Source organism: Oncorhynchus mykiss, chromosome 19 (assembly GCF_057628025.1).
Source record: "Oncorhynchus mykiss isolate SJ-2025 chromosome 19, ASM5762802v1, whole genome shotgun sequence".
In the NCBI taxonomy this organism is placed as follows: Eukaryota; Metazoa; Chordata; class Actinopteri; order Salmoniformes; family Salmonidae; genus Oncorhynchus; species Oncorhynchus mykiss.
Genome location: NC_143040.1, coordinates 33,665,342 through 33,679,575, shown reverse-complemented (window position 1 = coordinate 33,679,575; position 14,234 = coordinate 33,665,342). Strand labels below are relative to the sequence as shown.

The 14,234-nt window shown below is 45.5% G+C and overlaps 1 protein-coding gene across 1 annotated transcript; it reads left to right on the top strand.

Moving 5' to 3' along the window:
* Positions 1-1,266: 1,266 nt before the first annotated feature.
* Positions 1,267-5,444, top strand: LOC110498563 (fatty acid binding protein 1-B.1-like). The gene is made up of 4 exons (XM_021575224.3): positions 1,267-3,757; positions 4,460-4,632; positions 4,989-5,081; positions 5,353-5,444. The coding sequence occupies exons 1-4, from the start codon at positions 3,691-3,693 to the stop codon at positions 5,401-5,403; spliced, it is 384 nt and encodes a 127-aa protein (XP_021430899.3). The 5' UTR covers positions 1,267-3,690; the 3' UTR covers positions 5,404-5,444.
* Positions 5,445-14,234: the final 8,790 nt, after the last annotated feature.

Here is a 14,234-nt window from a genome sequence, read left to right as displayed (position 1 = left end):
TGCAAACGTAATATGATGGTGGTTCGATAGTCCAGGATTACGAGGAACAACATTTAGATCCACAATATTTATTCCACGGGACAAAACTAGATCCAGGGTACGACTGTGGCAATGAGTAGGCCCGGAGACATGTTGGACAAAACCCACTAAAAAGTGATTGAGTAGGCTGCATAGATTTCATGACTTAAAAGCTCAAAAGACGAAAATGTAGTAGTTTTTTGTTGTCAATAAAAATGTGCTGTCGTAAATATTAGAAATGCCTCCGCCTATGTGGGATATGCGGGGGATATGGTCACAAGTGTAACCAGGGGGAGAGGCCTCATTTAACACAGTAAATCCATTAGACTTGAACCATGTTTCAGTCAGGCCAGTCACATCAACATTATGATCAGTGTTTAGTTCATTGACTATGACTGACTTGCAAGTGAGGGATCTAACATTCAGTAGCCCTATTTTGCGATGTGAGATATCACAATCTCTTTCAATAATGACCAGAATGGAGGAAGTCTTTACTCCAGTGAGATTGCTGAGGCGAACACCGCCATGTTTAGTTTTGCCCAACATAGATCGAGGCACAGACACAATGTCAATGGGGATAGCTGAGCTGACTACACTGACAGTGCTAGTGGCAGACTCCACTAAACTGGCAGGCTGGCTAACAGCCTGCTGCCTGGCCTGCCTGGCCTGCCCTCTATCTCATTGTGGAGCTAGATGAGTTAGGGCCCTGTCTATGCGATAGATAAGATGAGAGCACCCCTCCAGCTAGGATGGAGTCAATCAATCCTCAGCTGGCCAGGCTTGGTCCTGTTTGTGGGGGAGTCCCAGAAAGAGGGCCAATTATCTACAAAGTATATATTTTGGGATGTAGTCAACAGTTTTCTACCAGCGATCTATCTAAGAGATGGATGCCGTTTTATGATCCCCTAACCAATTGTGCTATTGTGTGTGTTTATCCGCTTTAATTGTAATTCATATTGTACATAATGTTTCTGCCATCATCTCTTATGACCAGAAATAGCTTCTAGATATCAGGACAGCGATTACTCACCCCGTACTGGAAGAATATATTTTTTTCTTTAACGAGTCGGACGCAAAGGATTTACTCCAGACACCCGACAAGGCCCTCACCCCAGTCATTCACAGGAGAAAGAGATGGGTATGTAGGTCTGGGTGCCTTGTAATGTGGGTAATCTGCATTTACCATCGGTCCTATTAGCCAAAGTACAATCATTGGATAATAAAATAGACGAGCAACGAGCACATACAGTACATCCTACAAACGGGACATTAAAAACGGTAATATCTTATGTTTCACTGAGTCGTGGCTGAACGATGACATGAATAACATACAGCTGGCAGGTTTTGCGCTTTTTCGGCAGGATAGAACAGACGCCTCTGGTAAGACAAGGGGTGGCGGTCTATGTTTATTTGTAAACAACAGCTGGTGCACGAAATCTAAGGAAGTCTCAAGTGTTTGCTCGCCTGAGGTAGAGTATCTTATAAAAAGCTGTAGACCACACTATTTACCAAGAGAGTTTTCGTCTATATTCTTTGTAGCTGTCTATTTAAAACCACAAACCAATGCTAGCACTAAGACAGCACTCAATGAGCTGTATACGGCCATAAGCAAACAGGAAAACGCTCATCCAGAGGCGGCACTCCTAGTGGCCGGGGACTTTAATGCAAGGAAACTTAAGTCAGTTTTACCTCATTCATGTTAAATGTGCAACCAGAGGGGGAAAAAAACTCTATACCACCTTTACTTCACACACAGAGACAAGTACAAAGCTCTCCCTCGCCTTCCATTTGGCAAATCTGACCATAATTCTATCCTCCTGATTCCTGCTTACAAGTGAAAACTAAAGTAGGAAGCACCAGTGACTCGGTCAATAAAAAAGAGGTCAGATGAAGCAAATGCTAAGCTACAGAACTGTTTTGCTAACACAGCCTGGAATATATTCTAGGATTTTTCCCATGGCATTGAGGAGTACACCACATCAGTCACTGGCCTCATCAATAAGTGCATCAACGACGTCGTTCCCACAGTGACTACGTACATACCCCAACCAGAAGCAATGGATTACAGGCAACATCCGCACTGAGCTAAAGGGTAGAGCTGCCGCTTTCAAGGAGCGGGACTCTAACCCGGAAGCTTACAAGAAATCTCGCTATGCCCTCCGACGAACCATCAAACAGGCAAAACGTCAATACAGGACTAGGATCGAATCGTACTACACCGGCTCTGACGCTCGTCAGATGTGGCAGGGCTTGCAAACTATTACAGACAACAAAGGGAAGCACAGCCGAGAGCTGACACGAGCCATCCAGACGAGCTAAATTACTTCTATGCTCGCTTCGAGGCAAGTAACACTGAAACATGCTTGAGAGCATCAGCTGTTCCGGACGAGTGTGTGATCACGCTCTCCGTAGCAGAAGTGAGTAAGAGCTTTAAACAGGTCAACATTCACAAGGCCGCAGGGCTAGAACGATTACCAGGACGTGTACTCCGAACATGCGCTGACCGACTGGCAAGTGTCTTCACTTAACCAACTGATTAATCAGTGTTATTCTCTGAGTTTGTTGGACTTCAGAAGGAAAATAAATGTAGCTAATGGGTGAACGTTTGTTCACTCAACAAACATTGCTCACAGTGAGCTGAATGTATAAAAACTTGTTGAGTCTTATTACAATTTCATGTTTGTTTTTGGAAGTCAACACTGTATGTTGGTTCAGCTATATTCCCAGATGTGGAGAAAACTCACAACCCTATTGCAGCTGGTTGCCTTACAATTGTACATTGAATTCTTTTTTTGTAAGACCTGTGTTTTTGCATGTACATTGATTGGTTGATTATCTTAAGCTACACCAACATAAGTAACATACATTTTTCTAAAGTAATCCAATCTGTTATTAGTTGGACTTTTTGCATCTGTTACTGAGATGGCTATTCCAGTTATTATTGAGACTACCTACATCAAATAGAAGTATTTCCTGGCAGTTATTGTCAGTGCAGGTTGGGGGTGATTAACGTTCTCTGGCTGGATTCCAATTTTTCAAGTTGAATTGTATGTTCACTCAACGTCAAATGCAAAGTTGAGTGAACATTAAAATTCAACTTGAGAATGTATGTTGGTTCAGCTATATGCCAAACATTTTTGCAAACTCACAATCCTATTGCAGTCTGCTGCCTTACAATTGTACATTGATTCAACTTTTTTATAGTGCATGGAGACAAAATACACCTCTCAACTCAAAGTGCAATGTAGCCTAGTTTAATTTCAACACAGGTGTATAGCGAGATAAAGTCAAGTTGAAATTGAAATGTGTTGATTGATCCATACACTTGTATTACAATGATGAGACTGCTTATCATTTTTCTAAGGAGTCGAGGAGGCCTTGTTCATCAAATCAGATCAATGATCACTCACACCGCCAAAGTAGAAGAAGAGAGGATGAGAAGTGGAGTACAATAAAGTTGACCATTGCGATGTAGATTAGTTGCCCTTGGCTGGGAAGCTGACCCTAGATCTGTGCCTACAGGCAAGTAGCAGGGAAGATATGAGGGGGAGGGGTTCTCAATTGAAGACACCTTTAGTTAGTTAATGAGTGCAGGGCTGGGGTGGATAGATGGGGGTATAAAGACAAGCAGGGAGCTGTGGCTGACTCTACTGTCACTGTCTTATAGTCACCATGTCTTTCTCAGGAAAATACCAGATGGAGTCACATGACAACTTTGAGTCTTTCATGGAGGCTGTTGGTAAGTCTTGCTGTTGGGTTTGTACATTTGATTAGACTTGGGGTGTTCATTTCAGAAGTTGTAGTCCTTTCAGTAATGATGTTCAATGGTGACTGAGAATGCAATGGTTACTTCTGAGTAGCAAACCCAGGTAGCACATTAGTTTCCTTGGATGTTCTGGGAACAGAATGTGTCTTGATTAATGTTCGTTGTTTTTGTATGGCAAGTTCTTAGTGTTCTGAGAACATGACTGTAACTGTGAGAACCTACAGAACATTATGCTGAAGTACTGACATTCCCACAGGAGAATATTTAAAGTCAGCTGAACAACTTGAGAACATTCCCAATGTAAAATGACTAATGTTCCTAGAACTTTACCTTAAATTAAAATGTTTGTACTTTCAGGAAATATTCTGATCAAATAATGAAATGCCAAGAAATTAACATTTGGCAAATTCCTTTAATGAGAATGTTCCAAAGCCAAGCAACTGTCCTGCACCATTACCAGAATGTGGTATGCAAAATAACCAAGCCCTAAAATGTATGGTCCTCAGAATGTTATGTGCTAGCTGGGAATGCATTCAGATCATTGTGTTGCTGTATTATAGTGCATCAGCGCTTTACTTCAGTAGTAATAATTCAGTGTTCATGTCCCACTTCATTAACTTTTTTGTAGTACTAAAAAGCACCGTCAATGACTCTCTCGCTGCCGTAAACATGTAGGTCTCCCTGATGAGCTTATCCAGGAGGGCAAAGACGTCAAGAGCATCTCTGAGATTGAGGAGACTGGAGACCACTTCAAGGTGACTGTCACCACGGGGACAAAGATCCTCACCAACTCCTTCACCATTGGCCAGGAGACGGAGCTCGAGTCGCCGACCGGGGAGAAAGTCAATGTGGGTGGCGCATGTCACAACCCAACCATGAGTTTCATACATGTAGCCTGGGTTTATCCATCTCCCTACATATACAGCAAGTATCTAACTAAACTATAAGTTCAGCTGATGTGGGGTTAGTTCAGGTCCCAGTGATGTTGCGGGAGGACTGATTTTCGTTGGCAGAATCTCCTCTGCTCTCCAGGGACTGGGCGCACAGTTACGTCTCAAAACCAACTCACACACCTGATGCACACTGTCACTTTTTTTTCTTCTCCATATATGGCCGTCCAACTTGGGCCTGTTAAATTGGTCCTAGTTGCCTGTAGTTGGTGACCACTGCTTTCAGATCTAACTGTTGACCTCTCCTGTTTCAGTCTGTGGTGATGAGGGAAGGTAACAAGCTGACGGCCATCCTGAATGGGATTGAATATGTCACAGAACTTACAGACGCAAACACCCTCGTCAACGTGAGTCTGGGGCATATGGCTGGGGGTTTCACGAAGCGACAATTTCAGGGTTAATTTATACCATTAACAAAATGGCTAGTCTATGACAGTGCCGTGAACGCAATTCAACAGTTTGCTGCCGCCAATGTTCTAATTACATGCTGACCCCACCGCTCGAGTCGCAAAATAAATGTACGTGTTATTCAATCATTGCACCCACACTGCTCGCGTGCCTCAGCAAGCATCTGCGTGGCATCTGCGTGTAATGATTACAGATGCTTTCTCTTTTCAGACCATGACTCTGTCTGGCATGTCATACAAGAGGACCAGCAAACGAATGTGAAGATCTACTGCAATCTTTGGATTAATAAATTGTGAAAGGCATTGAATGGTCTGGTCTCAGCATTTCATATCAATGAGTAGAACTTCAGGGGAAAATTGAAGTTTGTAATAATGAGGCAAGGTTTGAGTTGGATGAATGTGGGATTCAATAGAATAGCGTAGTTCCGTGAACATTACACTCGGGCCAAAATGGATTTTCTACATTTTAATGTGACTGCTTTATAGCAAATGTGAACCCAGCAGTGTAGAAATTAAGGCTTTGGTAGTTCCATCTAGTCTGTTGCAATATGGGTCAGAATCCTACCACATTGGGTGCATCAGTTTAAAAGCAGATTCCTCAATTTCCAGTTATTTTTGAAAATCAAGTTTCAGGAAATGTTTTTGGGCATTGCTTTCACTAGTTCCACCCCAGTGTAGCTGACAAGGTGCACCATTTGAGGGTGACCGGTTTCCCATCTACAGTGTGGTTGGAAAAGCTAAGGACCCTGGGACTAAACACCACCCTCAACTGGATCCTGCACTTCCTGACGGGCCGCCCCCAGGTGGTAAGGGTAGGCAACAAGTCTGCCACACTGATCCTTAACACTGGGGCCCCTCCTGTACTCCCTGTTCACCCACGACTGTGTGGTAAAACATGACTCCAACACCAAGTTTGAGGTGCACCACAACACCAGTGGTAGGCCTGGTCACTGACAATGATGAGACCTGGCAGTGTGGTGCCAGGACAACCTCTCCCTCAATGTGAGCACAACGGAGTTGATCGTTGACTACAGGAAAAGGCGTGCTAAACAAGTCCCCATTAACATCGACAGAACGAGTTTCAAGTTCCTTGGTGTCCACATTACCAACAAACTATCATGGTCCTGTCGTGTCTTTACTGTCATTAACTGAAGACTTCGTTTATATGAAGTTACTCGATTTTAGACTTAATCATTTAATTGTAACTAGGAATTTGTGGCACCAAGGAAAGTATTCAGATTACAAAGTTATAATTTCCCAATATAACCTTTCAGATATTTTCATCTGATCAATAGTCTTCTGATTAATGATTTCTTTATTTTACCTCGCGTTAGTCTAATTCCAAACGTCGTAAATTGTTGCTTATCTGTATGTACCTAGTCTTCACTATGAGTCATCCACACATCAATTGTCCTATAATTTATTAAGTAATTCACAGAAATGCATAAACAAACTTGGTAAATGTGGTTACATGAAATGATAAAATGTGCCCTAGTAGGCTGAACCGGCATGGCGGCTTGTTAGACAAAGGGGAAATGGGGGGTCGACTAAGAAGTCGGAGTTAATTATTATTCAAATGCTAATCCTTTACACATGAACGCTCACTCATTCGGGAACAATTGCAATCAATATATATATTTACGCTCAGTGTGTCGTCTTGATCGCTGGTGAAAAGTTTGTGTATCGTAGAATTGTCCGTCTTTCGTAGAATTGTCTGTCTCTCTGTCTTGGTTAGAGGGGATAGTTCAAAGTGACATTCGCTATAGAATGGATGTTTCGGCGGTTGTCATTCTTCGCGTTCAATGATACTGAATTCCTAGCTGCAGACTAGTAATTAATATCAGACTTATTCTCATTCTGTCGGTATCGATAGTCTAAGAGTTTAACCACGTGGTATGGTTAAAATATTCTACAACCTTTAGCCATCTCGTAATTGAGATAAGCTTGGTCTACAACCTTTGTCCTCCCCTAATGGAGAAAAACATGGTCTGCTGATCGAAAACCCGAGTGTGGGTTTTATTCGGAAGGGCCGAAAAGGGCTGTCCCAGGATGTCTGACCCTAACTGGGCTCAGGGGCGGTCCTCTGATTTAGTTCAAATCAAAAGGGAATTGTATTTTTCTTCATTAAACAGTCCACAATCATATTACACAATAATACAAACAGTATCATACTCACTCATTCAGCTTATACAACAATTAGATGTAAACCTCATATCTGCGGCTATTATATAAACAGCGTTATGGTAATGTGGCCACACCGTCTCTCTTGAGCTTCCCAAGTTGTGACAAACGGACCAGTTCATAGCTGGATTCTTCACCGATCTTTTATAGTAGAAAATGATACTCATTCTACTTAAACATCCTTTACTCCAACTGTCTTCATAATCTAGGCGGGATCATGTCATAAAGATGCATTTTAATCTTGCAGATCATCCTGTGTGAGTTTCATGTCTGGATGTCTGGATGACATATGCCTTACACATGCAGTGTCCCACCTATTTTCCCTACCTGCCAGTGGGGCACCCCTGCATTCATTGTTACCATCCCCAGAGCAGTGTTAGGATGGTATAGTTTACTGTCAAAGTAATATTGAGCCGTTTATACTGTGCAAATATAAACGCAATATGTATTTTCATGTGCTGAAATAAAAGGTCCCAGAAATGTTCTCAAAGTGCACAAATTTGTATACATCCTTGTTAGTGAGCATTTCTCATTGTAATAAGATAATCCATCCACCTGACAGGTGTGGCATATCAGGACAATACAAGGCCACTAAAATGTGCAGTGTTGTCACAATGCCACAGATGTCTCAAGTTGAGGGAGTGTGCAATTGGCATGCTGACTGCAGGACTCTCCACCAGAGTTGTTGCCAGAGAATGAAATGCTCATTTCTCTACCATAAGCCACCTCCAACATCATTTTAGAGAATTTGGCAGTACATCCAAGCGGTCTCACAACCAAACACCAGCCTAGGACTTTGACAGTTGATTAAACAGGAGTATCTATGTCTGTAATAAAATCGACTATCTAGTCTATAATGAATAAAGAGTAGACTCACTCCCCATATCAGGGCTTTTTAAATTTTATGCTGGGGTCTTCGGGAATGCAAACGTGGTATGTAAGGGACATGTGGTTAGAAAAGTGAAGGTGCAATTCAGGGAGGGAGATGACTTGTGTGTCCTGCTCCATCCTTTATTTTATATCTCAGAGGGCTGCAGTGTGGATCAATCTCGGAAGGCCGAGGTGGAAGTTGACAATCATATCAGCCAATCAGAGGGAAGCAACTCTGGTGACATTTTCCTAAGGCTCCTGGACTTAGCTGACCACAGCCTTGCTATCGAGTCGACCAATGAGCTGCAAGTAATGCTAGGGTTCCATGGGGGTCACTTGACAGATTGGTTGATAGGATTTGTAGTTCAAAGTGACCTATTTGTAGTTCCTTGTACAGCCCACCTATTTCACCCACCCATTTACTGACAACCTTCTTCAGTATATAGGCAACATCACTGGAAGGGAACTAGCTCAGAATTTCACTCTTTGACAATTCATGTACAGTGGTGAGAACAAGTATTTGATACAGTGCTGATTTTGCAGGTTTTCCTACTTACAAAGCATTTAGAGGTCTGTAATTTTTTTCATAGGTACACTTCAACTGTGAGAGACGGAATCTAAAACAAAAATCCAGAACATCACATTGTATGATTTTTAAGTAACTAATTTGCATTTTATTGCATGACATAAGTATTTGATCACCTACCAACCAGTAAGAATTCCGGCTCTCTTTAAGAAGCCCTCCTGTTCTCCACTCATTACCTGTATTAACTGCACCTGTTTGAACTCGTTACCTGTATAAAAGACACCTGTCCACACACTCAATCAAACAGACTCCAACCTCTCCACAATGGCCAAGATCAGAGAGCTGTGTAGGACATCAGGCATAAAATTGTAGACCTGCACAAGGCTGGGATGGGCTACAGGAAAATAGGCAAGCAGCTTGGTGAGAAGGCAACAACTGTTGGCGCAATTATTAGAAAATGGAAGAAGTTCAAGATGACGGTCAATCACCCTCGGTCTGGGGCTCCATGCAAGATCTCACCTCGTGGGGCATCAATGATCATGAGGAAGGTGAGGTATGAGCCCAGAGCTACACGGCAGGACCTGGTCAATGACCTGAAGAGAGCTGGGACAACAGTCTCAAAGAAAACCATTAGTAACACACTACGCCGTCATGGATTAAAATAATTCCGCACACGCAAGGTCCCCCTGCTCAAGCCAGCGCATGTCCAGGCCCGTCTGAAGTTTGCCAATGACCATCTGGATGATCCAGAGGAGGAATGGGAGAAGGTCATGTGGTCTGATGAGACAAAAATAGAGCTTTTACGTCTAAACTCCACTCGCCGTGTTTGGAGGAAGAAGAAGGATGAGTACAACCCCAAGATCACCATCCCAACCGTGAAGCATGGAGGTGGAAACATCATTCTTTGGGGATGCTTTTCTGCAAAGGGGACAGGTCGACTGCACCGTATTGAGGGGAGGATGGATGGGGCCATGTATCGCAAGATCTTGGCCAACAACCTCCTTCCCTCAGTAAGAGCATTGAAGATGGGTCGTGGCTGGGTCTTCCAGCATGACAACGACCCGAAACACTAAGGAGTGGCTCCGTGAGAAGCATCTCAATGTCCTGGAGTGGCCTAGCCAGTCTCCAGACCTGAACCCAATAGAACATCTTTGGAGGGAGCTGAAAGTCTGTATTGCCCAGCGACAGCCCCGAAACCTGTAGGTCTGTATGGAGTAGTGGGCCAAAATCCCTGCAGCAGTGTGTGCAAACCTGGTCAAGAACTACAGGAAACGTATGATCTCTGTAATTGCAAACAAAGGTTTCTGTACCAAACATTTAGTTCTGCTTTTCTGATGTATCAAATACTTATGTCATGCAATAAAATGCTAATTAATTACTTAAAAATCATACTATGTGATTTTCTGGATTTTTGTTTTAGATTCCGTCTCTCACAGTTGAAGTGTACCTATGAAAAAAATTACAGACCTCTCAATGCTTTGTAAGCAGGAAAACCTGCAAAATCGGCAGTGTATAAAATACTTGTTCTCCCCACTGTATGCCAAAAACTGGAGCTAAATTCTTAGCTAGATGGGACCCTGAGCACTCGAATCGAAAACAGCAGGTCCGGGACAAGGTGGCATGTCCGGTGATCAGGTCAGGGTTCCATAGGCAGAACAGTTGAAACTGGAGCAGCAGTACGACCAGGTGGACTGGGGACAGTCAGGAGTCATCAGGCAAGGTAGTCCTGAGACATGGTCCTAGGGCTCAGGTCCTCCGGGAGAGAGTATTAGAGGGAGCATACTTAAATCCACACAGTACACCAGATAAGACAGGATAATTACACCAGATATAACAAACTGACCCAAGTGGTGTAGGGGGCGGGGGGGATAGGGCTGAGTATAGCCCACAAATATCTCCTCCACTGCACGAGCCAGAAGGGGCGCAAAACCAAACAGGAAGATCATGTTTGTGACTCAACCCAAACAAGTGACGCACCCCTCATAGGAAAGGCATGAAGAGCACTAGTAAGCCAGTGTCTCAGCCCCCGTAATAGTTTCAGAGGCAGAGAATCCCGGTGGAGAGACGGGAGCCGGCCAGGCAGAAGGAGCAAGGGCGGTTTGGCGCTTCAGTGCCTTGCCGTTCACCTTCACACTCCTGGGCCAGACTAGACTCAATCATATGACCTACTGTAGAGATGAGTCTATAGTAAAGACTTAAAGGTCGAGGCCGAGTCTACGTCTCACATCGATAGGCAGACCATTCCATAAAAATTGAGCTCTATAGGAGAAAGCCCTGCCTCCAGCTGTTTGCTTAGAAATTCTAGGGACAATTAGGAGGCCTGCGTCTTGTAGCTTACGTGTAGGTATGTACGGCAGGACCAAAACAGAGAGATGGGTATGAGCAAGCCCATGTAATGCTTTGTAGGTTAGCAGTAAAATCTTGATATCAGCCCTAGCCTTAACATGATGCCAGTGTAGGGAGGCTAGCACTGGAGTAATATGATCAAATTTCATTCACAGTTTCATTTTAGACGACTGTACAACCATCAGCTGTGTGTCGTCCGCATAGCAGTGAAAGAGGTAGAATATATAGTGAAATCAATAGTGGTCCTAAAACAGAACCTTGAGGCTGTTACGGTGCGTGAATGAGGACCCAAAAGCGAATTAACGTAAACAGAACTTCTTTAATAACAAAACATAGGTAGGCTCAGATGGACCGGCAGATTCCGACAGGACAGGACAAGGTTGCAGCAAACATGACGATAGTCTGGTTCAGGCATGAGAAACACAAACAAGAATCCGACAAAGACAGAAGCAGAAACAGAGAGAGATATAGAGACCTAATCAGAGGGAAAAAGGGAACAGGTGGGAAAAGGGGTGACGAGGTAGTTAGGAGGAGACAAGGAACAGCTGGGGGAAAGAGGGGGAGAAAAGGTAACCTAATAACGACCAGCAGAGGGAGACAGGGTGAAGGGAAAGGACAGAAACAAGACACAACATGACAATACATGACAGTACCCCCCCACTCACCGAGCGCCTCCTGGCGCACTCGAGGAGGAAACCTGGCGGCAACGGAGGAAATCATCGATCAGCGCACGGTCCAGCACGTCCCGAGAGGGAACCCAACTCCTCTCCTCAGGACCGTACCCCTCCCAATCTACTAGGTACTGATGACCACGGCCCCGAGGACGCATGTCCAAAATCCTACGGACCCTGTAGATGGGTGCGCCCTCGACAAGGATGGGGGGGGGGGGGAAGACGAGCGGGGGCGCGAAGAACGGGCTTGACACAGGAGACATGGAAGACCGGGTGGACGCGACGAAGATATCGCGGAAGAAGAAGTCGCACTGCGACAGGATTAATGATCCGAGAAATACGGAACGGACCAATGAACCGCGGGGTCAACTTGCGAGAAGCGGTCTTAAGGGGAAGGTTCTGAGTGGAGAGCCAAACTCTCTGACCGCGACAATATCTAGGACTCTTAGTTCTACGCTTATTAGCAGCTCTCACAGTCTGCGCCCTATAACGGCAAAGTGCAGACCTGACCCTCTTCCAGGTGCGCTCGCAACGTTGGACAAAAGCCTGAGCGGAGGGGACGCTGGACTCGGCGAACTGAGATGAGAACAGCGGAGGCTGGTACCCGAGGCTACTCTGAAAAGGAGATAGCCCGGTCGCAGACGAAGGAAGCGAGTTGTGGGCGTATTCTGCCCAGGGGAGCTGTTCTGACCAAGACGCAGGGTTGCGAAAAGAAAGACTGCGTAAGATGCGACCAATAGTCTGATTGGCCCGTTCTGCTTGACCGTTAGACTGGGGGTGAAAGCCGGAAGAGAGACTGACGGAAGCCCCAATCAAACGGCAAAACTCCCTCCAAAATTGAGACGTGAATTGCGGACCTCTGTCCGAAACGACGTCTGACGGAAGGCCATGAATTCTGAAAACATTCTCGATGATGATTTGTGCCGTCTCTTTAGCAGAAGGAAGCTTAGCAAGGGGAATAAAATGAGCCGCCTTAGAGAACCTGTCGACAACCGTAAGAATAACAGTCTTCCCCGCTGACGAAGGCAGTCCGGTGACAAAATCTAAGGCGATGTGAGACCACGGTCGAGAGGGAATGGGAAGCGGCCTGAGACGGCCGGCAGGAGGGGAGTTACCGGACTTAGTCTGCGCGCAGACCGAACAAGCAGCCACGAAACGACGCGTGTCATGCTCCCGGGTGGGCCACCAAAAACGCTGGCGAATGGAAGCAAGTGTACCCCGAACGCCAGGGTGGCCGGCTAACTTGGCAGAGTGAGCCCACTGAAGAACGGCCAGACGAGTAGGAACGGGAACGAAAAGAAGGTTCCTAGGACAAGCGCGCGGCGACGGAGTGTGAGTGAGTGCTTGCTTTACCTGCCTCTCAATTCCCCAGACAGTCAACCCGACAACACGCCCCTCAGGGAGAATCCCCTCGGGGTCAGTGGAGGCTACTGAAGAACTGAAGAGACGAGATAAAGCATCAGGCTTGGTGTTCTTAGAGCCCGGACGATAAGAAATCACGAACTCGAAACGAGCGAAAAACAGCGCCCAACGCGCCTGACGCGCATTAAGTCGTTTGGCAGAACGGATGTACTCAAGGTTCCTATGGTCAGTCCAAACGACAAAAGGAACGGTCGCCCCCTCCAACCACTGTCGCCATTCGCCTAGGGCTAAGCGGATGGCGAGCAGTTCGCGGTTTCCCACATCATAGTTACGTTCCGACGGCGACAGGCGATGAGAAAAATACGCGCATGGGTGGACCTTGTCGTCAGAGAGGGAGCACTGAGAAAGAATGGCTCCCACGCCCACCTCTGACGCGTCAACCTCGACAACGAACTGTCTAGAGACGTCAGGTGTAACAAGGATAGGAGCGGATGTAAAACGATTCTTGAGGAGATCAAAAGCTCCCTGGGCTGAAACGGACCACTTAAAGCACGTCTTGACAGAAGTAAGGGCTGTGAGAGGAGCTGCCACCTGACCGAAATTACGGATGAAACGACGATAGAAGTTCGCGAAGCCGAGAAAGCGCTGCAGCTCGACGCGTGACTTAGGGACGGGCCAATCAATGACAGCTTGGACCTTAGCGGGATCCATCTTAATGCCTTCAGCGGAAATAACAGAACCGAGAAATGTGACGGAGGAGGCATGAAAAGTGCACTTCTCAGCCTTCACAAAAAGACAATTCTCTAAAAGGCGCTGGAGGACACGTCGAACGTGCTGAACATGAATCTGGAGTGACGGTGAAAAAATCAGGATATCGTAAAGGTAAACGAAAACAAAGATGTTCAGCATGTCTCTCAGGACATCATTGACTAATGCCTGAAAGACAGCTGGAGCGTTAGCGAGGCCGAAAGGAAGAACCCGGTATTCAAAGTGCCCTAACGGAGTGTTAAACGCCGTCTTCCACTCGTCCCCCTCCCTGATGCGCACGAGATGGTAAGCGTTACCAAGGTCCAACTTAGTGAAAAACCTGGCTCCCTGCAGGATCTCGAAGGCTGAAGACATAAGAGGAAGCGGATA

Excerpts from the sequence above, each read along its gene's own strand:
- LOC110498563 (XM_021575224.3), top strand. The coding sequence starts at position 3,691 with ATGTCTTTCTCAGGAAAATACCAGATGGAGTCACATGACAACTTTGAG. Across the intron at positions 4,633-4,988 it reads CGACCGGGGAGAAAGTCAAT|TCTGTGGTGATGAGGGAAGG; the intron begins GTGGGTGGCGCA and ends CTCCTGTTTCAG. Across the intron at positions 5,082-5,352 it reads ACGCAAACACCCTCGTCAAC|ACCATGACTCTGTCTGGCAT; the intron begins GTGAGTCTGGGG and ends TTCTCTTTTCAG.